At 46.8% G+C, this 28,000-nt stretch overlaps 1 protein-coding gene across 1 annotated transcript in view; it reads left to right on the forward strand.

Moving 5' to 3' along the window:
- The window catches only part of WDHD1 (WD repeat and HMG-box DNA binding protein 1), a 247,833-nt gene that overhangs the window by 191,703 nt on the left and 28,130 nt on the right, over positions 1-28,000 (forward strand). The window contains exon 19 of the mRNA XM_029597432.1: positions 5,193-5,419. Coding sequence (XP_029453292.1) covers positions 5,193-5,419 — 227 coding nt within the window. The remainder of the gene's footprint in view (positions 1-5,192; positions 5,420-28,000) is intronic.

Consider the following 28,000-nt stretch of genomic DNA (forward strand, 5'->3'; position numbering starts at 1 on the left):
GAGACGGTCAAGTCAGCTTACCTACTGAAGGGAAAGCGCCTCCGGAATTGCTGTGCACACACACTACCAGAGAGCAGTCCGCGTCCTGGGCTGAGGTGCAGGTACCCACTGATATTTGCAGGGCGGCCACTTGTCCTCACTGCACACCTTTATGAAGCTTTATCAGCTGGACATCATGATGCAAGAAGATACAGCATTTGGGGCGGAGGTTGTTAGGGTAGACATTTCTTGCTCCTGCCCAGGTAGAATCTTTATTTATTTAAAATTACTTCTGGGGAGAGCATGAGGTTTCCCTGCCAGGTTCCCAATTGGCATCCAGGAACCCATCTGCCACTGCCACTTGATGTCAGTGTGTGTCCCAGGGTCTGGTCGATAAGAGCGCAGTGCACAACTGCTGGCACACGCTGAAGCCGCACGCAAAAGGGGCACGACCCTTCTAACAGGTTTGGAGGATTCTTCATCTCGCATTTCGTGGAATCTAAACCTGGTATGGGCAAAAAAGGAAAGGTAACCTGAGATTACTCCCTCTTTCATCTGTCTACTCTCCCCTAAATTGGAGTCAGCTCTTTTCTTAAGAATAAATAATGTTTTGGAGTCTTTTGGGAATCTATCTGTCCAAGTTAAATCATTCACAAAAAATTATAAAATTGGAGGGCCAAATTACAGATGTTATAGCTGATTGTAATAATTTGTGAGATACCATTGTATCCTTGATTAGGGATAATCAATTTTTGCATAGAAAAGCTGAAATTATTCTAAGAAGTTTAAGTTGAGATTTCTTAAATTTCCTCATTGCTCTTTGATTTCTCCCCTGGAGATGATTAGGAAGTTTTATATGGACTTCCTGAAAGTTTCCAAAGAGACTGCATCCAAGATTGTAAAAGCAAAATCTTTGGTTCAAGATGAGTCTGTGGATTAGAGGAGTTGAAGTTAGAGAAAAGTTGTTAAATTTAACACAATTTTTGGAAGAATCTAACTCTGACGTAAAAGATAGAGCTACACGTCTTGTAGTTTTTGCATGTGAATATGACAAGCAGTGGACCTTAGAACATTTTTTGTTTTAAAGATTACTTCTTGGTTTTCTTATTTAAAAAAAAAAAAAAAACAAACCCAGAATATTGGCCCTGGGTGCTTCCTTTTTATTAAAATTTCTGCTTAAGTGTCTAATCAAATTCCAAGGCATAAATTACATTTTCTTTTATCCTATTCAATTGGAAAATTTCCTACAAAACAAAACTCCAATATGATGTGGTTATTTGTGATTCCTGGGTTGTGTCATAAGCAACTAGTTATAATTCCTATTTATGTCATTTATTCCATTTTGTAATCTCCCCATTATGTGGTTTGAACTATTCAGAAATTTTTGCCTGTGATATTTGAATTTTGCCTTGTTTCCCTTTTTTTTTATCTGATTGATGCTTAAATCAAGGTGTACTTGAAATTATTTAAGAAAACCTTAATAAAGATACAAATGTTTAAAAAAAATTACTTGTAACCCTCACCCTCCAAGGTTTGGGAAGGGTTACATAAAAACATACATCATCACTGTTCACATACAACATAATACAAATCAAATTAAAATTAGATGAAGCTTTGGTATTTCCCACTTGTCAGGACTGCACTGGTGTAGCAGGATGATATGGAAAGAGAAATTTCCTTACCTGTTAATTTCCTTTCCTGCTATACCAGTCCAGGACCCTCCCAGGAAGTGAGGACCTGTGTTTTTTCAGGATAACTAAGATTGTTGTTTGGGATCCTTCTTTTCCCCTTGTGTTCAAGTTCTTTCCCTCTTGTATTTTGTAAGGAAACTTCTCAGAATTTGAGTAAAAGAATACTTTTTCATTGATGGGGGTCTGATCTGAAGCTTTTTCAGAAGGATACAGGATCTCTGCTGCTTGTACCAATTCCTAAGTAGTGACTGTGATGTCACAGTAGAAATCAGTGGTCTGCCTCCATCTGCTGGTAGAGGGAAGTAAACCACTTGTCAGGGCTGGACTGGTATAGCAGGACTAATAGAAAGGAAATTAAACAGGTAAGGACATTTCTCCTTTCATCTCGCTCAGTTATCGCATCGGTTTCTGCTAGGAGACTCTTGTGGCTAGGGCATTGAATGGTGGATTCTTGATGGAAGACCCATTTGCATAAACTTCCTTTCAAGAGGAAACTGCTATTCATAAAGGACCTAGGTCAGTTGGTGAAGGATTTGGGAAATCCCAAGCCTAATAGGCTCCCGGAAGATAAGGGTGGTGCCTTTCATTGGCCCAGCAGAGGCTGGGCTCACTTTCATCATACCAAGAAGTATAGACCAGGTAAGCAGTCTGCTTCTCAATCTTTTCGATTTAGGGGCATGAACCAATCCTTTTGTGGCTCAAGAAAGTTGAAACTGGACTCTACAGCATTCTCCATGACCAGCAGAGGTTCCCAATGAAGTCAGGTGGATTCACATGCTGATGTTGCCTATGGCAGTCCCAACTGGGAATGAACCTACATAACTTTGAACCAGTGGGTCTTGGAGAGTATTCAGAGTTAGCTGCTGCAGTCCTCAATGTTATGTTTTTTTCTTGTACTTTGGCTGTCAAAAGGATGGCAGTGAAAACCTCTGGAGCATGGTCACATCTGTTAAGGACAATGGTTCCAAGTCCTCTAGAAGCTCAAAGTCTAGGATTTGTTTATTTTCATTTTGCTTTTTGGCACTTCAAAGCAGATTACATTCAGGTACTGTAGGTATTTCCCTATGCCTAGAGTATTTGTAAGTTTGTATCTGAGGCAATGCAGGGTAAAGTGACTTGACCAAGGTCACAAGGAGCGGCAGTGGGATTTGAACCCTAGTTTCCCTGGTTTTGTAGCTCACTGCTCAAACCACTAAGCTACCTTTCCACTCGCGGATGCTATTCTATCAATTTTGTAGTTCAAAAAGAGAACATTTCTTACAGACTGATTCTCGATCTAAAGGGTGTAAACAGCCTTCATATCTTCCATTTCAGGATAGACTCTCTGGTACAGAAAGGCAAATTTCTCAGTTCTCTGAATCTTGCAGAGGCATATTTACATATCCCAATAAGGGAGGTTCATCAGATTTCTGCATTTTTGTATCCTAAACCAACGCTTTCAATTCAGAGCCTTCCCTTTGGTTTAGCAACAGTTCTAAGAACTTTTACCAAGGTAATGGTGGTGGTATCTGTTTGTCTGAGGAAAGAAGGGATTATAGTTCACCTTATTTGGGCGATTGGCTCAGAGTGTCCAAGTCTTTTCAAGTAGGTATCAGAGCCTCCAACAGAATTTTCCAGCTGTTATAAATGTGGGCTGGGTGTTCAATTTTACAAAGAGCAACCTTCTTGTTTCTCAATCTCTGGAATATATGGGGGTTCGATTCATTACAAACAAAGGCTGTGCTTGCTTAACTCATGAAAAGAGAGTTATCAAGATTCTAGATAAGCGCAGAGAGTCTCCCTTCTAAGTGCTCTCAGAGTTTGGGATTATCTGCAGCTGCCCAGGTCGATGGCAGCCACCTTGGATCTCGTTCCCTGGGCCAGAGTTCACATGTGTCACTGCAGGCCATGCTATTCTGTTGGTCACCCTGATCTCAATATTTTGAGTGCAGTCTTCCTCTCACTGCTGCAGTGAGGGATAGTCTCTCTTGGTGGACCTTGCTTCAGAATTTGTTAAAAGGCATAGCAATAGAACCCTCCTCATGGATATTTCTCATTATGAATGCAAGCCTATCGGGATGAGTAGCACACTGGCTGGATCAGGAAGCTCAAGGTCTCAGGAGGAAGCCTCTTGATCCATCAACAAGCTGGGTACTAGGGCAATAAGACTAGCTCTGTTGCAGTTTCTTTCTTTAGTAAAAAGAAACTTAATGCATGAGTTTCCTGTTTAGGAGCTTTTTAAAGGGTTTGGGTTTTTTCCTTCATAATTAAAAAGGCAGGTTGCCATGTGGAAGGTCCCTGGATCAGGTCTTCCATACACCGGTTCATCTGGGCATGCTGTAGAGGCAACGCTTGCAGCCCTTGTGTGATAAAGGGAGTCATAGACAGCATTAATAGCAAGATCTGGTGGCTGGATTTTGATCTTATGATACAGGGTAGGCCTGATGCATGGCTTTCAGCCTCAGGACTGCTGCGGTGACCAGGCTAGGAATCGTGGAAGGCAGGATTTATTAAAATAGAGGGAGAAATTCCTGAGTAGTTGTGAATGAAGAATTATGGCACTGAAATCCCAGCTGTTAGGAGGCATTACAGGTCCAATTAAGAAAAGATCTTGGGAGAAAACCAAGCAAAAACCACAGCAGCAGGGATAACTAATACAAAACATATCTCATACAAGCCTATCTACAGTCATCGTACCAGAGAAACATTTTAGGTCAGATCCATGCTAAAATGATTAAAACTTTCAAACTTTATTATTGTTCTAAAATAATCATGATTCTAAAGATTAAACAAACATGAACAGGACCTTTTAAGATGAATCCTATAGAACTTAGTGGTACAAAAAGTGAACCTATATACAACACTTGTGATATGGCTGAGAGGATGCAATGGCAGCATCACTCTCCACTTCAGCAGCACGGGGGTAGAAACAGGAATTTGATTCAGATAACAGCCAGCACTGGGCCCCGAGTTTTACAGTCCCGGATACTGATGCACAGACATTAGGGAAAAAGCATGGGACTGCTTTTATGGCCAAATCCAAAAGCAAAACATGTTCAAGCAGCACTGTATGAATTATCAAGAAGGCTGCTCACCCTTTAAAATTTTGCTAGCAGTAATTTTTGTTATGGGTTTGACAGTTACTTGGTTTCAATTGTTAATATTATTACCCTTAACATAAGGCTTGGGGATCTTTGGCATAGAGCAGTAGTTGTAACCTTAGGAAACTTGCTGGGTAGGCTAGAATGGACTATTTATTCTTTTTCTGCCATCATTACTATGTTACTATATTATGTAAGAGGACTTAAAGACAAGAAAACAAGTCCCTCAGTCTCTAATCTCAAAAGGGGATTAATCTAAGCACTCCAGGCTTAGTGTAGATTGTGTTTTGTCTACCAGGCATCTATACCCAGATATTCAATTCTTTAAACAAAAATGAAAAATACAATCTATTTAACATATAAAGGATAGCATTTGCCCAATTGTGATTATTTACATTTCTATAGTGATTAATTTGTAAGAAGACTTCTGTTTTCTCTTTAGCTTTCTTGCAAACTGGAGCGTGAATTTCGTTGTATTGAACTTACCGAGCTCATGACCCAAAATGTCATGAATCTGGCCATCAAGTATGCCTTTCGCTCTAAAAGGCTAACTTTAGCCCAGCGGCTTGGTGACCTGGCACTAGAGAAAGCAGCAGAGATGGCATCTCTCCAGCAGCAGCAAGAGGAAGATGAAGAGGAGGAAGATTTTCGGACCAGGATGAATGCTGGGTATAAAAAAAATAAATTTAATTTAAGCTTGGAAAAAACATACAACTGTGGTAAATAGAAAACATTTATTGCTATTCTTTGCCATGCTTAAAATCTAACATTACTTCATGTTCAAATAGATGTGATGCCAGAAAGCCTGTGCCCTCCTATGTAGGAAACTTGTGCCTAATATCTCAAATACTACAAGCCACAAACCACCTGGCTATAGCCAGTGACAACTGATCCACAAGAAACAATAAATGTATCTCATTTATTTTGTATTTATTTTTTTTATTTGTAATATGCCTTTCCATAAAAATATGCTCACTGGGATAACAGAGTAATAACATAAAATGTTCCCTGTACGTACCCGGATCAGTCCAGACCATGGGTTGAACCTCCTGTCCAGCAGATGGAAACGGACCAAAACTGAAAGGGTATCCTATATCAGGACAGAGCCTAACCTGCACCACTTCATTATGTCTGTCTCCAGCAGATGCAGGCAGGTGAACCTGCTGTTCCCCTTCTTCTTAATTTCTTCTCCCTATGGGGATCTTGTACTCTTTATTTATCAGGATCAAGCAAGTATTAGTTTGGATTCATAATTTAAAAAAAAACAAAACAGTTTTGAAAGATTTCTCTGTTTGTTTCTTGGAGACAGTTCTGTCTCCTTGCTCTGCTGAGGGCCTAGGGGGACTTGCCTCTTGAATTCTTCAGCCTAGGCTCCTCATTCCTGGTGACCTTTTGGGGTGATACTGGTGGTCCAGTCACTTCCCCTTGGCTGGCTGTCCATTTTTGAAAAGTGTCCTTTCTAGGGCCTGTAGCAAGGAAGTTTATTCCCCTGCACTTGCTGAGCATTAAAAAAAAAAAAAAAAAAGGAGTTTTAAAACTAAGCCCTACTCAGCAAGAAGTTTTAAGGACAGTGGACAGCTCCAGCAGCGTGCAGGGTTCAGTCTCTGCCTCTGCTGACTGGCCGGGCTCAGCACAGCTGAATTTCTCTCGCAGCAATTTTTTTTTTTCTACAGCTGATGCCGCGTTCCAGCATTTGACCCACCTGCAGGGAGCCTGCCACGCGGCTTTGCTTCGGGTGCCTGCTGGGTGGGGAGGGTCCCTCCACAGCACCCACGAAAACGGCGACCCGGGGTCGGGCTGCACGCTGTGTGGCCAGGCTGTTCCCGACTTGGAAAACCGCAGGAACAGCGGACATCTTGGGAGCAGTTTCAGAAGCTGAATTGGGACTACAAGAGGGAGGTGAGCCCGATTTCCCCTCTGGATTTGAGTCCCGCACATTCCCTGAGGGAGGGGGGGTTCTGACCTTATCCCAGGACAAGCAGGATGCTAGTCCTCACATATGGGTGACATCACTGATGGAGCCCTATTGCGGGAAAACTTTCTGTCAAAGTTTCTAGAAACTTTTGACTGGCCCTGTGAGGCCACTGAAGCATGCCCAGCATGCCATGATATTCTCTGCCACAGGGGTCTCTCTCTAGTCTTCGTTTTTCCACGCTGCTGTAAGCATCGCGGATTAGGAGCCTTTGTGAGTTCCCTCACAAATTTATGTGACTAAAAGTCATATTTTTCTCAGAAAATTCTCCCACACGGGATCTCTCTTGGTTTTCCACCGGCTGGTGAGTAAAATCTGTGTCTCATTTACTCTCTGATTTTTTTCTCTCAAGATTTCTCTTTTGTCATCGACGGCTGTCAATACAAAATGGCTACGGGGTTTAAAAAATGTCCCGTTTGTAACCATACAATGTCTTTCTCCTCCTCCCCACCCCAGGAAGGCTAAGCCTCATTTTTCCACGGAGTTTGTGCTCCTCATGCACAAATCCTATCTTGTTAGCATGCAGGAGGAGGAGGAGGACCCCCCCCCTAGGGCCCCTCCAGCAAAGACCCAGCAAGTTTCATCTCCGCTGCCAACTGCAGCGCCAGAGGGTCAGGGTTCCATGTGGTGCCAGGGGTCCTGCCGCCCCTGGACCCCCCCCCCCCCAGCCGTCCCCAGTTCCTGATCAGGAGACTGAATCCCTGCTTCCAAGCCCCCCCCCCTCGAGGGGGGATGACCCACGAGTGCTTCGCCTATTCCAATGGGAGGAGCTGGAACCTTTTATTCCCTTCATTCTGAAGGAGCTGGAAATTGAGGTATCTCCTGATGACACTGTTACAGCCGCTATGCCCGCTTACATGGACCCGGTCCTGGCGGGATTTAGGGGTCTTCACATACGTTTCCATTTCATCCTATGCACAAGCCGATGCTTCTTCGGGAATGGGAGTCTCCAGAGGCGGGACTCCGAGTGGGTAGGGCTATGGACAAGCTCTACCCTCTCCCTGAGGACTGCCTGGACATGCTTAAGATACCCAAGGTGGATTTCTCAGTCTCTGCGGTTACCAAGCACACCACCATCTGGCGCAAACTTGAACTTTACCTCAAGCGCATAAGAACATAAGAATATAAGAACATGCCATACAGGGTCAGATCAAGGGTCCATCAAGCCCAGCGTCCTGTTTCCAACAGTGGCCAATCCAGGCCATAAGAACCTGGCAAGTACCCAAAAACTAAGTCTATTCCATGTTACCGTTGCTAGTAATAGCAGTGGCTATTTTCTAATTCAACTTAATTAATAGCAGGTAATGGACTTCTCCTCCAAGAACTTATCCAATCCTTTTTTAAACACAGCTATACTAACTGCACTAACCACATCCTCTGGCAACAAATTCCAGAGTTTAATTGTGTGTTGAGTAAAAAAGAACTTTCTCCGATTAGTTTTAAATGTGCCACATGCTTACTTCATGGAGTGCTCCCTAGTCTTTCTATTATCCGAAAGAGTAAATAACCGATTCACATCTACCCGTTCTAGACCTCTCATCATTTTAAACACCTCTATCATATCCCCCTCAGCCGTCTCTTCTCCAAGCTGAAAAGTCCTAACCTTTTTAGTCTTTCCTCATAGGGGAGCTGTTCCATTCCCCTTATCATTTTGGTAGCCCTTCTCTGTACCTTCTCCATCGCAATTATATCTTTTTTGAGATGCGGCGACTAGAATTGTACACAGTATTCACGGTGCGGTCTCACCATGGAGCGATACAGAGGCATTATGACATTTTCCGTTTTATTCACCATTCCCTTTCTAATAATTCCCAACATTCTGTTTGCTTTTTTGACTGCCGCAGCACACTGAACCGATGATTTCAATGTGTTATCCACTATGACGCCTAGATCTTTCTTGGGTTGTAGCACCTAATATGGAATCTAACATTGTGTAACTATAGCATGGGTTATTTTTCCCTATATGCATCACCTTGCACTTATCCACATTAAATTTCATCAGCCATTTGATGCCCAATTTTCCAGTCTCACAAGGTCTTCCTGCAATTTATCACAATCTGCTTGTGATTTATCTACTCTGAACAATTTTGTATCATCTGCAAATTTGATTCTCACTCATCGTATTTCTTTCCAGATCATTTATAAATATATTGAAAAGTAAGGGTCCCAATACAGATACCTGAGGCTCTCCACTGCCCACTCCCTTCCACTGAGAAAATTGTCCATTTAATCCTACTCTGTTTCCTGTCTCTTAGCCAGTTTGCAATCCACGAAAGGACATCGCCACCTATCCCATGACTTTTTACTTTTCCTAGAAGCCTCTCATGAGGAACTTTGTCAAACGCCTTCTGAAAATCCAAGTATACTACATCTACCGGTTCACCTTTATCCACATCTTTGAGGTCTTGTCCTTAGGAGTCCGTGCGACAATCTGCCGCAGTCTCATGCAGCGGGCAAGCCTCAGGTGGGTTCAACAATTACTCAGCACCCAAGACCTCCCATCTGCAGAGGCAGAGCAGGCGGACCGACTAGAAGCCGCAATTGCGTATGGGGCTGATGCCCTTCACGATCTTCTGCGGGTGCAAGCCAGAGCCGCGGTCTCGGCCAGGCGTCTCCACTGGCTGAGGACTTGGGCTGAGGACACCTCTTCTAAAGTGCAGTTGGGCATTCTCCCTTTCAAGGGTCAGTTGCTTTTTGGTGAGGACCTAGAGAAGCTTATTAAATCTCTAGGGGAGAACAAGATTCATACGCTGTCGGAGGACCACCCGAAGCAGTCTAAGTCCTTCTTTCCTTCCTGCACTCGCTTCAGAGGTCAAAGTCGATATAACAGCAGAGCCCGGGGATCCTTTCTGAGAGGCAATGCTTCCAGATCCCAATCCTGGTCTCATTCCTTTTGTGGACGTCGGCCCTTCCGGGATGGTAGCCAGCAACACTCGGCCGCAAAGTCCTCTTCCTGATGAAAAACGGCCGGCCCAGTCCACTGTTCCAAACTTAGGTGGACGGCTGTCCCTGTTTCTCGAGGAATGGGCCAAGATTACGACGGATCAGTGGGTCCTAGAGGTGATAGAAAGAGGCTACGCGTTAGAATTTGCTCAAGACCTACCGGACCTTCACCTAATCTTTCCATGTGGAAGTCAAAAGCGACTTGCGGTTGACCAGATGCTGACCAGGCTGCTGGAATTGGGTGCCCTAGTTCCAGTCCTGGTGGAGGAACAAGGGTCTGGCCAATATTCCATCTACTTCGTCATCCCCAAAAAGGAAGGCTCCTTTCGTCCAATTTTGGATCTCAAGCAAGTCAATCGGGTCCTCAAGGTCCCCCATTTTCGAATGGAGACCCTGAGGGCTGTGATAGCGGCGGTTCGCTCCGGTGAATTCCTGGCATTGCTCGACTTGAAGGAGGCTTACTTGCACATTCTGATTCGCCTTGAACATCAGAGGTATCTCCGGTTTGAGATCCTGGGCCAACATTTCCAGTTTCAGGCACACCCGTTCGGCCTCACAACAGCGCTGCGCACTTTTACAAAGGTCATGGTGGTAGTGGCAGCCTCTCTCCATCGAGAAGGAGTTCTGGTCCATCCTTACCTTGACGATTGGCTCATCAGGGCCAAGTCGGAGTCTCTCTGCAAGCTGGCGGTCGACAGGGTCCTGACTTGTCTGACCTCTCTTGGGTGGATAATCAACTTTTCCGAGAGCAAGCTACAGCCATCCCAGATCCTGGAATTCCTGGGGGCGCTATTTGACACACGAGTAGGCAAAGTGTTCCTTCCAGACACGTGGGCGCTCAAAACGCAGGGAACAAGTGCGCAATTTTCTCTCACTTTCTCTACCCACGGCCTGGGAGTACCTTCAGGTCCTGGGGTCCATGGCCTCCACTTTCGATCTGGTTCCTTGGGCCTTTGTGCATATGCGTCCATTACAGAAAGCTTTGCTGTCTCACTGGAAACCGGTGTCGGAGCAGTTTCGGACGCCTCTCCCGCTCTCCGAGCCTACCATCACTGAGATGCAATGGTGGCTATTGCCTGTCCACCTTCTGAAGGGGGTGCCCCTTCAGACGCTGTAGTGAATCATTGTCACGATGGACGCCAGCCCTTCCGGCTGGGGAGTGGTGTGTCAAACCCAGTCTACGCAGGGATACTGGTCCCCAGCTCAATCCTGCTGGCACATCAGTCGGCTGGCGCTCAAGGTTTTCCTTCCCTTGCTCCATCGCAAGGCGGTGCGGATTCTCTCGGACAACTTCACTACGGTAGCCTATATCATTTGGCAGGAAGGCACCAGGAGTCGCCTGGTGGCTCTGGAAGCCAGCAAGCTCTTCGCCTGGGTGGAACGTCACCTGGATCGCTTAGCAGCTTCACACATTGCGGGGAAGGAGAATGTTCAAGCCGATTTCCTCAGTCGCCAGCGGCTAGACCCTAGCGAGTGGGAGTTGTCAGACACAGCGATGAATCTGATCGTCCACAGGTGGAGTGTCGTCCCCCCCCCCCACACACACACACTTAGATCTGATGGCCACAATGAACAATGCGAAAGCTCCCAGGTTCTTCAGCCACAGAAGGGAGCATTGCACGGAAGGAGTGGATGCGCTGGTTCTTCCCTGGCCTCACGACATTCTCCTGTACGTGTTTCCCCCTTGACCGTTGGTGGGAAAGATACTCAGAAGAATAGAACTCAATCGGGGTCCCGTCATCCTAGTGGCACCCGAGTGGCCCCGCAGACCATGGTTCGCAGATCTGGTGAACCTCGCAATAGATGGCCCTCTCTGACTCGGCCATCGTCCCTGTCTCCTGCGGCAGGGTCCCGTATTTTTCGATCAGGCAGATCGCTTTTGTCTAGCGGCCTGGCTTTTGAACTGCGGAGATTGAGAAAGAAGGGATATAAGGTAGAAGTTATATCCACACTGTTGAGGGCCCAGAAGCCATCTATCTCTCTCGCTTATGTCCAGGTCTGGAAGGTTTTTGAAAATGCGTGCGCCGCAGCAGGAGTGTCGGCTCGCAAGGTTCCCAGGTCCTTTCCTTCCTCCAGAACGGTCTTTCCAAGGGCTTGTCTTGCAGCTCCTTGCGGGTGCAGGTTTCTGCCCTCGGCTCCCTATTAGGCAACATTGATGGTTACATAGTGGCGACTCATCCGGATGTCATTTGCTTCCTCAGGGAGCCAAACATTTGAATCTGCCGGTCAGAGCTACTTGTCCCTCGTGGAGTCTTAACCTGGTTCTTCAGGTGCTATGCGAGGCTCCATTCGAACCTCTGCGGCGGGCTACACTTAAGGATTTGACTCTCAAAACAGTCTTCCTGGTGTCCATTTGTTCCGCCAGAAGGGCTTCGGAACTCCAAGCTTTATCTTGCAGGGACCCTTTTCTGCGTTTTTCTGATTCAAGGGTCTCCCTGAAGACGGTACCCTCCTTTTTGCCGAAGGTCGTGTCTTCCTTTCACATCAATCAGTCTGTGGAACTCCTGGCCTTTTCTTCTGAAAACATAGTGAGCACGTCTGGCGGTGATCTCCGGCGCCTGGACGTAAAACGGGTCTTACTGTGCTACTTCGAGGTTACTAATGAGTTCTGGGTCTGGATCATTTGTTTGTCCTCTGGAGTGGTCCAAATAAGGGTAACAAGGCTTCTAAGGAGATGATTGCTCGTTGGTTAAAGGAGGCTGTTGCGTCGGCGTATATCAGTAAGGGCCGATCGGTTCCAGAGGGCTTAAAGGCCCATTCTTTGCGTTCTCAGGCCACTTCTTGGGCGGAGAGTCAGTCGGTCTCTCCTCAGGAAATATGCAGGGCAGCTACTTGGAAGTCTCTGCATACCTTTGCTCGTCATTACCGCCTCGATGTACAGGCTCCAGTTTTTGGCTTCTTTGGATGGCAGGTTCTTCAAGCGGTACTCTCTGTCCCCACCCTATGTAGGGAAGCTTTGGTATATCCCACGGTCTGGACTGATCCGGGTACGTACAAGGAAAATTGGTTCTTAATTGCTGATTTTCGTTCCTGTAGTACCACGGATCAGTCCAGACACCTTCTCGTGATCGATCTGTTCCGTCCGTTCGAAGTTTCTTTCTTTACAGGATACTGGATACCTGAATCTGTTATTGCTTTAAGGCACCGGAAGTATCTACCAGATGAAAATGATTTTCTATGCAAGAGTGATTTTATACAGAATTCTTTCAATGGTTCAATTGTTCAATTTATCAGTTTGATTGCTTGCTTGATCTTTTACGAGTTATATCTGCTTTGATAATGTTTATACTGAAGGAGTGCAGGGTAGGCTCTGCCCTGATATAGGATACCCTTTCAGCTTTGGTCTGTCTCCATCTGCTGGACAGGAGGCTCAACCCAAGGTCTGGACTGATCCGTGGTACTACAGGAAAGAAAATTAGCAGGTAAGAACCAATTTTCCTATAAACTGCAAAATATGGAGTACTGTGTTGCCATAAGTTGTTTGGATGTTGCATTTTATTTTCTTATATATAGATTGGTTTGTGGATCAGTAACCAAGTTCCTCTGCACTCAGGCAGGCCAATCTACACCAGGGGATTATGCACTCCTACCAGCAGATGAAGACTGAGTAAAGCTGACTCACTGATGTCATTGACAAATAGCCCTGCCCTGACATCAGACTGCCAGTATTATTCTCCTCCAGCAGATGGTGAACATGCATCTCCCTTGTGGGGATTGCTTATGGTTTAAAAATAAAAAAAAACTGAAAATAGAAGATTAGGAGAAGATTCAGACATACTGCTTAAGCTCCTAAGGTGACATCGGTTTGGTCCCTCCCTCAGTTAAGCACTTTGTCTGGAAGCCTGACCAAAAGGCATGGACGTAAAAAAAAAATAAAATGCAGAAAAGAGGATAAAGGAGTGCTTGGTGGTGAAGGCTTGTGCCCTCCCTCTCTCTCTCTTCCCTCCCCCCCCCCCCCCCCCCCCCCCCCCGCAGCAGATGACCTGTTCATGCTCTCAACCAAGACTGTTGAGTTCAAGTTTAAAAAACAAAAAAACAAGTAGGGAAGTTTTAGAACCCTCTTTTCTTTTCCTTACCAGACCTTTCCTCAGCATTTTTCCTCTGCATCTCTTACCCCCTATTTCTTCCTTACTTCTCTGGGGAGTTAGTGATGAGTGGAGGCAGCTCAGGCTCAGTGGAATGAGCAGCTGTTAGCTAGGCCCCACTTCTCAGGCTCTGTTTAGTCAGCCACGGCAGCAGTTTTTTATTCCCACAAGCTTAAAAGTGCGTGTGTTCTCACCATGCGGCAATGCCCTGGCATGAGCATGCAGGTGTATGGGTGCTTGTGCACGTAAGGCCACGGCCTAGTTCTGAGTGCGTATTTGCGCAAGTACATCCAGTGCCCTTGGAGTGTGTGTAGATGGCCACCTATAGCCAAGTTCAGGAAAACTGTCTCTGGGAATGAAAAGGTCTGAGGGTCTTGTTGTCTGTGAGGCTTGTCATATGAGGGCAATCCAGCCATCGTGCTCTCTATGCCTGTCGGCGCTGTTTTAGATGCTCAGGTGATTTGGTTACTACAGATCTTGCCAACGTTGGGACATTCCCTTGGCCTATGGTGACTCCGGAGGGGAGTGGCATGGGAGGTGACATGGCGAACAGTTACCCTCTTCCCGATGGCAGAGGCATTTCCAAGAGAGAGGTTGAAGAGTGCCAGGTTCGGGCTTATAGGCCCCCAGTATGGATCCATCGTCCTCCTAGGTGAAATTTCTCCTGTGGAATTTTTTTAGGGCTTGCAGACCTTTCTGAAGGGGCACCCAGTAGTGGTGAAGCAACCTGCTAAGAATGGTCAGGTGCTTGGGCCTCTCACTTGTTAGCCATTGCAGGCAAACACCACAGGGAGGCTATCCCTGGAGATGATTGGGGGATGTGGATCATGAAACGTCGGATGATTCTGATGGGAATTTGGTTTTCTCTCCTCTGGAAGAGGGAGAATTCCACCAGATTTGGCACCACATTGGACTTTACTCTGGTTATTTTTCCCAAAGATGAGTTGCTGAGTCGATTGTCTCAGACCCTGAAGACACACTCTGTGGACAGGGGTGACGCTACGAACTTACAAAAGAAAGATCCCATATTGGTCACTTTTTCACACAGTATCCTGTTTCTTTCCCCTCCTGGATCCAATTCAAAGGTTAATTGATCTTCAGTGAATGCCCCAGAGACAGGTTTTGAAGAGGGAGGGAGGGGGGCATGGTTTGGTGGGTTTGTGCCCCTTGGACCTGGATGCAAGGGAACAGTTACATTTCCCAAAGGTGGATGCTTTGGTTTGCGCTGTTACCAAGCAAGCCACTATTCTGGTGGAAGGAGGGACAGCACTAAAAGATGCTCATGATAGAAAGCTATCCTTGAACAGGCCTTTGAGGCTATGGCAATGAAGTTACAAATTGCTTCTTGCTGCTGCCTTGTGGCTTGGGCTGGTTTGCGTCTCTCTCAGGAGACACAAGGAGTAGGATCCAACACCAGATAGGTGATGGACCGGGTGCCACGTTCTTAGCCAATGCAGCTGTGGCTTGTGGCTAGGTGCCAGTTCTGGCTGCAAAATTGGTCAGCAGACACTATTTCCAAATCCAATCTCACAAGGTTACTCTTTAAGGGTTCTCTTATTTGAGAGTGAGTTGAAGAGGATGGTGAATATCTCCAAGGTTCCTTGATTACCAGAGGGCAAGAAGGCAGCGGCGCATCCTTTTGGTGCAACAGGCCACTCCAGGAATTTCCATCAGTTTCATGCTTAGAGGAGCAATCTTGTCCTTTTGGTCTCATAGGACTTGTAAGGTTGTGGGTTCCAGGGCCGCAGTATCTCTATCTTTACAATGAAGGTGTGTGGGCTCACCACCTGGATCAGGAGATAGGCAAAAGTTTATCTCACTTTTATCAAAGGTGGGCCCAGATTACGATGGACCAGTGGGTCCTGGAAGCGATATAGGATAGCCATACTCCAGAAGTTCTGAGTTCCTCCTCTGCATTTATGATTTCTCCATGCAACTCTTTCCTAGAAGAGAATGACACTCTGGAGACTGTTTAGGAGGCTGTTGGATTTAATGGCTGTAATTCCTGTTCCCAGATTGCAAAAAAATATGTGGCAGTACAGACAGGGAAATTTCTCACGCGTCTCGACCTGATGGAGGCCTATCTGCATATTCCCATTCACCAGGAGCATCAACGGTTCCTTTGCTTCACTGTTCTGGGACGTCCTTATTAATTTCAGGCCCTACCCTCAGACTAGCTACTGCACTCTGGTCCTTCTCCAAGGTCATGGTGGTGGTAGCGGTGTGTCTGTGCAAGGATGGCATCCTGGTCCATCCATTTTCTGGATGACTGGTATCTCATAAGGTGTTCTCCTTGCTTCAGGAGCTAGGTTGGGTGGTGAACCTGGCCAAGAACAGTTTACAACCATCTCGGATGCTAGAGTATCTTGGCATTTGATTCAGTAGGGAGCAGGGCAGGGAGTTTATACCAGAGAGTTGCATTCAGAAGTTACTTAGTTGCCAGACGATGTGGTCTTAACTACCATAAGTAACTTGAGAATTATACCATCATGTTAAATTAGAATGAAGGTAAAATTCAAACTAATCTAGGTCCTTTGAAGCAGCAAGCACCTCATATGCAATTAAAATTTGCCAAAGCAGGGTCTCACTACAATACAGGAGAGAATCAATCAGGCCAGTTCTCCTGGTTCGTAGCCCACTGCTCTAACCACTAGGTGGCTACTCCACTTTTACGGGCATGCTTCCAGATAAGTCCTGCTGGCCACTACAATTCAAGGGCTCAACCTGCATGGGAGGTGGCTGGAAAAGGCAGAAGACCCAGTCCGTCCCTGTCCCCGAGTCTGGCTCTACTCCTGCTAGGGGAAATCCTAGCCCAGTCTGCCTGCTCCATGATAGCTCCAGCATGCTTCTTTCTTACTTTGCTAGATCTTAGCAAGATAAAGATTTGGCTAACTTTTAGCCAGATATGAAAGGGGAATATTCAAAATTATCAATTTAGACAGCTATCTTTTGAGTTATCATTCTAAATGACTTTGAATATTGACTTCTAATTGCATATTTTTGGAAAATTGGAATCAATTCTGTGTAAGTTTTTTATTGGAGAGAATTCTGTGATGTAAGTTTTTTGCTTACTGAATGTAGAAAATGTGCAGCTTCATAGCCAATTAGTTGCATTTGACTGTAGAAGTTTGCTAGATCTTGTCGCTGATGAAGTAATGTAAAAAAAAATTTTTCTTATCCCCCCCCAAACCAGTTCATATGAATGAATTTTTCCTTCCCCACTAGCAGATGGAGATTTAAGTTACAGTGACACCTGCAGTCTCGAATTATCTGCCTCCAGTAGATGGTAGATTTAAAAAACCTGCAATTGGACTTGAAGACTAAATGACTCCCAGGGGTGTTAGGTTCTGTTTCTGGAACCCTCCCTCTGAGAGAGTAGCAGGCCAAGCAGGGGGTCAGGGACTCTTGTGGAACTTGGACTGTGTCCTGGAGGATATAGGGTGCTGGCTCCCTCATTCTTGGATGACTTCTCCCTCTCTCTAGCTGGCTGATTCCTCCCTTCCTTGGAAGACTCCTTCAAATGGAAACAGAAACATAGAAATGACAGCAGAAGAAGACCAAATGGCCCATCCAGTCTGCCCAGCAAGCTTTCATACTTATTTTTCTCATACTTATCTGTTACTCTGACTGCTGAGTTCAGGGCCCTTATTGGTAACTTTTTGGTTCAAATTTCCTTCCACCCCCGCCATTGATGTAGAGAGCAGTGCTGGAGCTGCATCAAAGTGAAGTATCAAACCTAATTGGTATGGGGTAGTAACCGCCGCAACAAGCAAGCTACTCCCACGCTTATTTGTGTACCCAGGCTATGCAATTCAGTCCTTGTTGGTAGTTGCCTGAATGTAAATCCTCTTATCTTCATTCCCCCTGCCATTGAAGCAGAGAGCTATGCTGGATATGTATTGAAAGTGAAGTATCAGGCTTATTTGGTTTGGGGTAGAAACGCCGCAACAAGCAAGCTACTCCCACGCTTATTCGTGAATGCAAATCCTTCTTCCCACATTTCCTCTTGCCATTGAAGCATAGAGCAATGTTGAAGTCGCATTAACCATGTATATGTTTATTGAATAAGGGTATTAATCACCAGGTAGTAGCCGTCATTCTCGCAAGCCACCCCCATGCCTCTTCTCTTCATTCACATCCTCTAGACTTTATGGATCCACATTTTTTTCTTTATTAGTTGTTGGTTGTTTTTAAGGGGTTTTGGTCCCTATTAAGCAATTTAAATAAATAAAATGAACCGACAGTTTCAAGCTTCGGTCATCTCCAGGATGGTATAGCGAGCCCTGCCTCTGGTGTGGGATGGATAGAGCCTGAAATTTGCTGCAGAGGAAAGGGTGAAAAAGGAAGGTGGAGGTTTCCCTGTTGGGATTAGAGCTGCATGCAGCAAAGATGGCCGCTCCTGCTGAGCGGAAAAGTAGTGCCTGGCCTGTGGTTAGTGAACAGGGAAGTTACAGGCATTAGGTGTATGCACAGCCTGTGTGGAGGGCAGGTAGGACTGTCAGGAGCTTCTCCTTCCACTGAGGTGAAGAGGGAAGCCATTAGGAAGCAGCAGTTTTGTGGTGCAGATGTATGCATCATGCATGGTATGGGATACAGGCACCATTGGAAAGGCAGCTATTTTGTCTTCTTCTCTGGGGGTCAGTTGAGTTTGGGGGAAGGGGTTTCTGATCCCCTACGCTTGTCCCCCATTGACGGGGGGTCCTGTGCTCAGGTATCTCAACTGGCATTTCTGAGGATGATTCGCCAATTTACACTGGCTTCCAATTGAACAAAGAATTTAATTTAAGACACTATGTATAATTCATAAACTAATCCATGATGAAAAAGCAGACTGGCTCAACACTGCCCTGCATGTACATGTACCGCAAAGAAACCTGAGATCTGCTAATAAGGCTTTACTAACTGTCCCCTCTGTCAAATCAGCACGCCTCACGCAAGTAAGGGAAAGAGCACTGTCGCTGGCTTGCCCCGTGCTATGGAACACCATGCCACTCAAAATATGGCTGCAGAGAAATTTGAAAATATTCAAAACTAATCTGAAAACCTGGCTATTTAAACAAGCCTTTTACAAAGATAAAGATAAGGAGAAAAACGGTTGAATGCTAAGGACGCACCAAACTAGAAGTTATTACTTTTACCTACAAAATGCATTTTAATGTTAAATTAAAACCGCATAATATGTTCCGAACAAATAAGCTTAACTGACACACACAGTTTTTGACACTAAATTGTTACCGTTCTATGATGGCACATGGTTAATTTATAATCTATACCACTCATATTTTTCGTTACATGCCTTTTTGTAAACCGTTGTGATGGATATCTAACTCAACGACGGTATAGAAGAGTTTTCAAATAAATAAATAAATAAGAACTGTTTCCTCCAGAGTTTGTGCTGTTTAGGCACAAAGCATTTTTGGCTAAAAGGAGCTCTGGTGGGGAAAGATTCTTGCCCAAGCAATCCCCAGTGGGGATCCCTTATCCCATCCCAGCCAAAAAAGAGAAAAGGAGAGCCTGATCTCGATTTGGATTTGGTATAGAGCAGTTCGGAGGACAATATTGGAGTAGTGCCCCCAGAGAATCCTCTGGGGGTTGAGGGCATGGATAAGGATCCCTTAGAGGAGGGTGAGCAGGGATGACTCTAAGGTGGTTTCTCTCTTCAAAAAAGAGGAATTACCTGCCTTGATTTCTGAAGCTCTGGCGGAGCTGGGAATAAAGAAGCAGATGGTAAAATCAGACAATGATGATGAGGATCCTATTCTGGAAAGACTCAGGGGTTCCACTAAGGCCTTTTGTTTTCACAGGATTGTTAAGGCCATTGTTCCCAAGGAATGGGATATTCCAGAATCAGGATTGAAAGTTGGGAGCGCCATGGCAAAGTTAAATCCTCTCAGGAGTTGTCAAAGGTGGATGCCTTGGTATTACTGTGATGAAGAAAATCTCTATCCTAGAGGGAAGGGTGTGTGGCCCTGAAGGACTCTCTGGATCAGAAGATGGAACTCCATCTTAAGAAAGTTTCTGAAGATTCATCCTTGGCATCCGTGCAGTATTGTGTAGTAGCTTCATGGCTCGGGCATGTTTATGCTGGATACAGCAGATTCCACTAGCGGCTTCTGATAAGGCTCTTTCCAAAAAAGGGGCTCATTGCCTGGAAGTTTGATTGGCTTTTAGATCAGATGCCTTATATGATCTGCCTAGTATGATGGCCAGAAATATGGTATCTGTGGTCTTGGCCTGAAGATTACTCTGGTGGCATAACTGGTCAGCAGATGTCTGATCCATGTCTTGGTTCAGTATTCTTCCCTTTAGAGGGAAACTGTTCTTTGGACAACATTTGGAAAAGTTTGTCAAACACCTGGGGGAGTGTAAGTTTCATAAGCTCCTGGAGGATAAGCCTAAGGGAGGCTGTAAGATCTTCCTCAGTGGACAGAAGTTTGAGGCCAGGCATTATAACCCAGGAAAAGGGTTGTCTTTACAGCACCAGTAAACAAGTCTCACTCCTTTCAGAGGAACTGTAGAAGCTCTTGTGAGAGCTCAGGACTCAGATCTGGAAGACTTAAGGGATCTTAATGAGTCACTATTGGTCCATCCCTCTATGCATTTGCATAGGGAAGCAGTTGGCTCACCTTGTCAGAGAAAAGGGAAAGTACTCTTTATTTCATGGTGCCAAATAAAAATGGGGGATACGTTTTCAACCCATTCTAGACCTTAAGAAGGTGAACAAATCTCTATGGGTGCCCCATTTTTGCATATAAACTCTGCATTCTCTGTTTGCTCCAATAAGGAAAAGGGAATTCCTGGTGTCCTTGGATCTGTCAGAGGCCTAGCTTCAAATTCCCATTTAGAAGGATCACCAAAGGTCCAGGAAGCCATTTCAGTTTCAGGCACTACCTTTTTGATTGGCAATGGCTCTTCGCACCTTTTCCAAAGTGATAGTGGTTGCAACTTTGCACAAGGAAGGTAGCCTTGTGCATCCCTACTTGGAGCTTATTTGGGCAAAGTCCAGAGAAAATTGTCCGCAATCCATTCACTGGATGGTACAGTTATTGCAGGCTCTAGGTTGAGTGATAAATTTTCCAAAAAACAAGCTGCTCCCATCCTAGACTTCGAATATCCAAGGACTTGGTTCAAGACAAATGTAAGTAAGGTGTTTGTTACACTAGAGAGGATGGTAAAACTGCAGGAACAGGTTTGCCATTTGTTGCATCTGTAAGTTCCCAGAGTCTGGGATTATCTACAGGTAGAGGGCTCCATGGCTGGACCTGGTTCCATTGCAGAAGATCCTTCTTGTGTGTTGAGTCCTTAGTCACAGCATTTTGAGATTAGGTTGCCCCTGTTTAGGGAAGCCAATTCAAGTCTTTCCTGGTGGCTTTCACAGGACAACTTTTCTGAAGGTCTGGGCAGCTGGGGAACCAATTGTCAGAGACAGCTCAGAGCAAATAGATTGTGTCGGAAGCTTCTTGGTCCATCAATCAGTTAGAGACAAGGGTGATATAGAGGGCCTTACTAGTCCTTCTGCCATTAGTCAGATACAAAGCTGTGAGTGTATTGTCAAGACAATGCAAGAGTAGTGGTATATATAAACAGACAGGGAGGAATGAAGAACCCAGAGGTTTCCTTGGAAGTGTGGATATTATTCCATTGGACAGAATGACATCTGAAATCATTGGCAACTCATGTGGCCAAAGTGGAGAATGTGCAAGCAGATTATCTCAGCAGACATACTGGGGTACTGATATGAAGAGACAAGGGAAAAAGCACAGGACTGCTTCTACGGCCAAATCCATAAGCAAAGCAAGTCAAGCAGCACTGTCTGAATTTTCAAGAAGGCTCATCATCCAGTAAAAATGTTGCTAGCAACAAATTTTTATGGGTTGTCTTAATGCTTGGGGATAACTGCTGGGAGCAGCAATTGCTACCCTTAAGAGAAACATGGGGATAACCTGCACTACTCGACGGATATTATGATAAGAAGCTTGCTGAGCAGACTGGATGGACCATTTGGTTCTTTTCTGCCATCATTGCTATGTTACTATGGATCTTAGGGAGTGAGAGTTAGCAGAAGAAGCCATGTCTCTCATTAGGACCACGTGGGGTAGTCCCCATTTGGATCTCATGGCACTGAGGCAGAATGCCAAGGCTCTAAGATTCTTCAGTCGCAGTCGAGAGGTGGGATCAGAGGGGCTCAAGGTCCTTTCACGGTCATGGAGGACTCAAGGGATTCTGCTTTGCTTTTCCTCCTTGGTCTCTGATAGAAGAAGGTGATTCTGGTGGCTCTGGAATGACCTAGGTGTCCTTGGTTCATGGATTTGATAAATCTCAAGTTAGAGGGGCCCTTAAGACTTGGTCATGTTCCTGGTCTATTGCAACAAGGTCTGATCTTCTTGGAGCAGGTAGATCACTTTTGTGTTGTGGCATGGCCTTTGTGAGGAGAAGGTTGAGAATTAAGGAATATTTGGAAAAGGGTATTACAACTCTGCTTCAAGCTAGAAAGACTTCAACTTCCTTAGCGTGTGTATAGGTTTGGAAGGTGTTTGAGTTATGGTGGTGTGGGAGATGGGGCTTCACTGCTTCATGCCTTCATTCCAGTGACCCTATTCTATTTGCAGAAAAGTTTTCAGAAGTGTCTAGCCTTAAACTCTAAGATACAGGTGATGGTGTGGTCCTTTTAAAAAGGTAAGGTATGTAATTCCTCTTTGGTACGACACCTGGAAATGGTGCACTTTTTGAGGGGAAGCAGCTTTTGTCACCTCCAATTTGGCACGTTGTTCCTTACACTTTCAGGATTACCGTTCAGTACTCAAGCCATACTGTTCTCAAAGATCGACTATTGCAACGCGCTTCTCCTCAGCCTTCTGTCCTCCTCAACCAAACCACTCCACAAGACCAATCAGATCGGCATACAAAGGATCTCTCCAGGCTCCCCCTAATAAATCCACTAGTCACACCTCCATTCAGAAACAAGCCTTGTCCACTGCTGGACCTTATCAATGGAATCTTCTTCCCCCAGAACTTTGCCAGGAACAATGCCCTTTCTCCTTCAGAAAGAAACTGAAAACTTGGCTGTTCATTCAAGCCTTCCCTTGATGGGTCACTCCACAACTAGCGTAGACTCTCACCCCTCATTTTCACAGTTCCCCACCCCCCCCCCTTCTCCTGGATCATTCCTGCCACTGTTCGATTTACATAGCAGGCCATTGTCTAAGCTTGTATCTTACGTTGATTGTTACATACGTTTCTCTTGTTAGAATTATGTTATGTTAAACCAATATCTTTCGCTCTTAACTCTCCTGTACTGTAAATCCCTGTTCATTGTAACTTTAGCTTCTATTTAATTGGTTACCCCTGGTTACACTGTAAACCGGTACGATAAGACCTTTGTCTTGATCATCTGTATATCAAAAGAATTTTAAATAAATAAATAAATACATGGGTTCTAAACTTGGTGTTAATGGTCCCCTTTGAACCAATTAGAAGGACATTGTTAAAAGATCTTATACTGAAGATGGTAATTTTGGTGGTTGGCTGTTCAGCAAGGTGTATTTCAGAGTTGCAGACCTTATTGTGTAGGGACTCCTTCCTTTAGTTTTCAGAGGATGGTATTTCTATTTGCACAGTGCCATCTTTTTTTGCGAAAGGTAGTTTTCCTCCTTCCACTTGACCCAATACATAGGGTTGCCTGTTTTTAGGAAGTCCATTTCTTCTTCTTCCTCTGTGCATGCCAAGGAGCTTCATGTCTTGGATATACATAGAACCTTTGTGAGATATTTGTTATAAGAGGGTCTTTCCGGTTCCTGCCCATCTGAACTGGGCTGGGGGGAGGTGATAAAGAAAGAAAAATTGGTTCTTACATGCTAATTTTCTTTCCTTGAGTCCCATAGACCAGGCCAGAAACCCGCCTTGGTTTCTAAAGACTGCTCTTTTCTGCGTATATACTTAGAATCGTCTTGTAAGAGGGGTGTTCAAGTTCTTTTCTGGTATTTGTCGGTAATTTACTTTTGCCCTGCTCAAAACAGAGGGGTTAGGTATCTCTTTAGCTTGGTTACAGATAATACTGAGAGACTGCAGGTGGCACAGTAACTTAAATAGCCAAAAGGAAGTGGAGAAAATCAACCTCATGATGAAAGTTATAACTGAAGAAAAAGTGAGTGCATACAGTTTAACAGCAGATAATATCCTCATGCTGGGAGCTAATCAGAGACAATCCTTTATTCATATTGTATAGTACAGCTTGCCAAATGTGAAATAATCTACCTCACTTTCTCTTCAGTTATAACAGTAACTTAAATACCAACAGTACAGTAAAACATTTCTTCTCTGTCTGCTAGTAGGGGAAAAAAAAACATTTGTCTGGACTGGTCTGTGGGAATCAGGAAAGAAACTTAGCAAGTACGAAGCAATTTTTTGTTTAAAATTTTTTTTAATTCTGTTTTCTGATGATGCTTGTGCTCCTTGGCAGAGACTTTGATAATCACCTTACCTTACTTTTTACATATCCTTGCCTTCAGCTTTGGATGTTGAACTCTATGGCATAGGTGGTTATCTGCAGATAGACTACTATTATTTGCACTGTAGCTTCATTGAGGCTTCAGGAAATGCATATTCCCTGTACGTACCTGGATCAGTCCAGACAGTGGGTTATGTCCCCAATCCAGCAGATGGAGTCAGCACAAGCTTTGAGGGGGCGTATCCATATATACTACTACCCCCTCTGCAGGAGTTCAGTATCTTCTGACTCCAGCAGATGCGAGTAGGGGAATCAGGCTTCCCCTCCTTTTCCTTCACTTTCTTGCTTGATTATGGCTTGTTGTTGTCTTTTTCTGTGGATCAAGTTTGTATCAAGTTTGTATTAAGTTTAAAAAAAAAAAAAAAAAAAAAGGCAGAGTTCTTTCAACTTCTGGGGAGTGGCTTATCTTCCTTGTCTCTTCTCTGCGGCCTTGCTGTTTATTTCTCGTTGCAGCCAGGGGTAAGTTTGTTTTTCCTTTGTAGTTTTTTTCCTTTACAGCTCAGCCCCCGGTGCCCGCGAAAGCCGGTGGAGCCGGCCTCTTCGCTCTTTACTCCCTCACCCGCGGCCATTTTACAGCTCCTCATGGGCTGCTGAGCCATTTAGGGAAAGATGTCTGGGGCGGGTCGTGTGGCCAGGAAGGCCCCCCCGCGGCACCCTCCTCTATTTTCAGACAGCGGGCAGTGCGGGCCGACCGGGCCCCCCCGCAGCGGCGCCTTTGTGCGCGTGGCCCCCCCCGAGGCTTTTTCTTTTCTTCTGCAGCGATCCCGATGCCGCGGCCGTCCCGCTGTGCGGCCTGCGGAGACCCGGGGTCCCGGATTTCCCGGGAGGGCATCTGTGCACGATGCCTTCCCGGGGGGGAAGGTACCTCACAGTCCCTGACTGATTTCTCTTTTTTGCCCGGGCGGTGCGGGCCGGCCACTCCGCCATTTTTGGCGGGAACGGCGGCCATTTTACATTCTGAGCGCCCTGAGGCGCAGGCCACGAGGGGGAACGGATCCCTGGAGGCCACGAGGGAGAACGGATCCCTGGAGGACTCTACCAGCGGGGGTGTTCCCCCGATTTTGGTGCAGGAACCAAGCACCCAGAGCCAGGGAGCAGGAACCACGCCGCCCCCGAAGCGCACCCGAGCAGGCCGGGGTTCTCTCCGGAGTTTATCCTGCTCATGCATACCGCTTATCTGCAGGGGCTGGAAGCACCTGTGGGACCCCCCCCCCTCCTAAGATCCCTCGGATGTCGCCCTCTACGCCGGCCCCCCCCGACCCTCCGGGAGTGGGGGCCTCCCGCCTTCCTACCCGGGTCCGATCCACGCCCGCGGCAGTGGGGGGCGGTGCCAGACCCAGCGGGACATGGACTTGACCTCCCGGACGGGGGACAAGGGGACGGCACACAGGAGGGGGATGATCCGCGTACCCTACGCCTCTTCCAGAGGGAAGAGCTGGACGACCTCATCCCGCAGATCATCCAAGAATTAGATTTGGATCCGCCACCAGACCCGCCTGCCCCAGTAGCTCCCGCTGTCATCACTTCTTCAAGGAAGGGAGATCCTGTCCTGGCGGCACTCCGGCCGAGGGCTCGGGCTTTTCCCATTCATGACTCGTTTTTACAACTTCTCACCAGGGAATGGGACACCCCGGAGGCCTCCCTGAAGAGCAGCCGGGCTATGGAAAAGCTGTACCCGCTCCCCGAAGATTTTCTGGACCTCATCAAGGTCCCAAAGGTGGACTCCGCAGTGTCGGCGGTCACGAAGAGGACGACTATCCCAGTGACGGGAGGTGCGGCGTTGCGGGACACACAGGATCGTAAGTTGGAAGTTTTCCTTAAGCGGGTTTTCGAGGTCTCCGCTCTGGGTATGCGGGCGGTGATGTGCAGTTCGCTTGCCCAGCGGGCTAGTCTCCTTTGGGTGCAACAACTCCTCACGTCTCAGAACCTGCCGTCCGATGAGGCTGCCCAGGCAGATCGGCTAGAAGCCGCAGTGGCGTATGGGGCGGACGCCTCGTACGACCTTTTTCGGGTCCTCACAAGATCCATGGTTTCGGTAGTGGCAGCACGACGACTACTGTGGCTACGCAATTGGGCGTCTGATACGTCCTCTAAGTCCAGTCTGGGCTCTCTTCCCTTCAGGGGCAAGTTCCTCTTCGGGGAGGATTTGGACCAGATCATCAAGTCCCTGGGGGAGAACGCTGTTCATCGGCTGCTGGAGGATAGGTTTCGACCATCCAGAGCGTTTTCTTCTTCTCGGACCAGAGCCAGAGCGCAACGGCGCAACAGGGGCTACAGACAGACGGGCTCCCGGCCATCCGCCCCCAGGTCTCAGCCCTGGTTGCGCGCCTTCCGCGGGCATCGGCCCGCACGCACTACTCCCGGAACCGGGAACCCCTATACCAAGTCTTCACAATGATGCCAGTCTCGCCCACTCCCCTGTCCCCAGGATTGGGGACCGACTAACGTATTTCTAAGCGGAGTGGGCACGGATCACCTCGGACCAGTGGGTCCTGGATACCATAAAACACGGCTACGCATTGGAATTTGTCCGCCCCCCGCAGGGAAGGTTCATCTTTTCCCCCTGTGGCTCGGACCTCAAGAGAGGAGCGGTGCAGCTGACTCTGGACAGACTCCGGGAGATAGGCGCTACTGCGCCCGTGCCCTTCGGAGAGGTGGGCTCGGGCCACTATTCCATCTATTTCGTCGTACCAAAGAAGGACGGTTCCTTCCGGCCTATCCTAGTCCTCAAGGAAGTCAACAAATCCCTTCGAGTCGTTCGGTTCCGCATGGAAACGCTCCGGTCAGTGATTGCGGCGGTGCATCGGGGGGAGTTCCTCGCCTCCCTGGACTTAACGGAGGCCTACCTGCACATTCCCATCCGCCCGGACCACCACAGTTTCCTTCGTTTCAAAATTCTGGACCAGCATTTTCAGTTCACGGCTCTCGCGTTTGGATTGGCGCCGGTGCTGCACACCTTCACCAAGATCATGGTAGTTGTGGCGGCAGCTCTCCGGAAGGAGGGCATCCTGGTTCATCCTTATCTGGACGATTGGCTCCTCCGGGCGAAGTAATTCGATCATGGACGCTCAGCGGTGACTCGAGTAGTACGGTTTCTACATTCCCTGGGATGGGTAGTGAACTTCTCCAAGAGCTCCCTCATGCCCTCGCAACGCTTGGGTTTTTTTTGGGGGCAACTTTCGACACCCTACTGGGCAAAGTTTTTCTGCGCCAGGACAAAGCTCAATCCTTGCGGGATCACACACGACGGTTCTCTGCGTTACCAGAGCCCACCTCCTGGGACTACCTGCAACTCCTGGGAGTGATGGGGTCCACCATCGACCTTGTACCTTGGGCTTTCGCGCACCTCAGGACCTTACAGTGGGCGCTCTTCTCCCGTTGGAAACCAGTATTGCAGGACTATCAGATGATTCTCCCGCTCCCACAGAATGCCAGGGACAGTCTGGGCTGGTGGTTGGATCCGCCGAACCTGGCCCGTGGCATGTCCCTCGATCTGCCAAATTGGGTGGTGGTGACCACCTATGCCAGTCTAGCAGGCTGGGGTGCAGTCTGCGATCGAAGCGCCACGCAGGGGACGTGGTCCACGGTGGAGGCGAAGTGGTCAATCAACCGTCTGGAAACCAGAGCGGTCCGGCTAGCTCTGAGACATTTCCTCCCGCTTCTTCGGAACCGAGAAGTCAGAATCCTATCGGACAACGCTACCACCGTGGTCTACATCAACCGACAAGGAGGCACGCGCAGCC

The sequence above is a fragment of the Rhinatrema bivittatum genome, chromosome 4 (assembly GCF_901001135.1).
Source record: "Rhinatrema bivittatum chromosome 4, aRhiBiv1.1, whole genome shotgun sequence".
In the NCBI taxonomy this organism is placed as follows: domain Eukaryota; kingdom Metazoa; phylum Chordata; class Amphibia; order Gymnophiona; family Rhinatrematidae; genus Rhinatrema; species Rhinatrema bivittatum.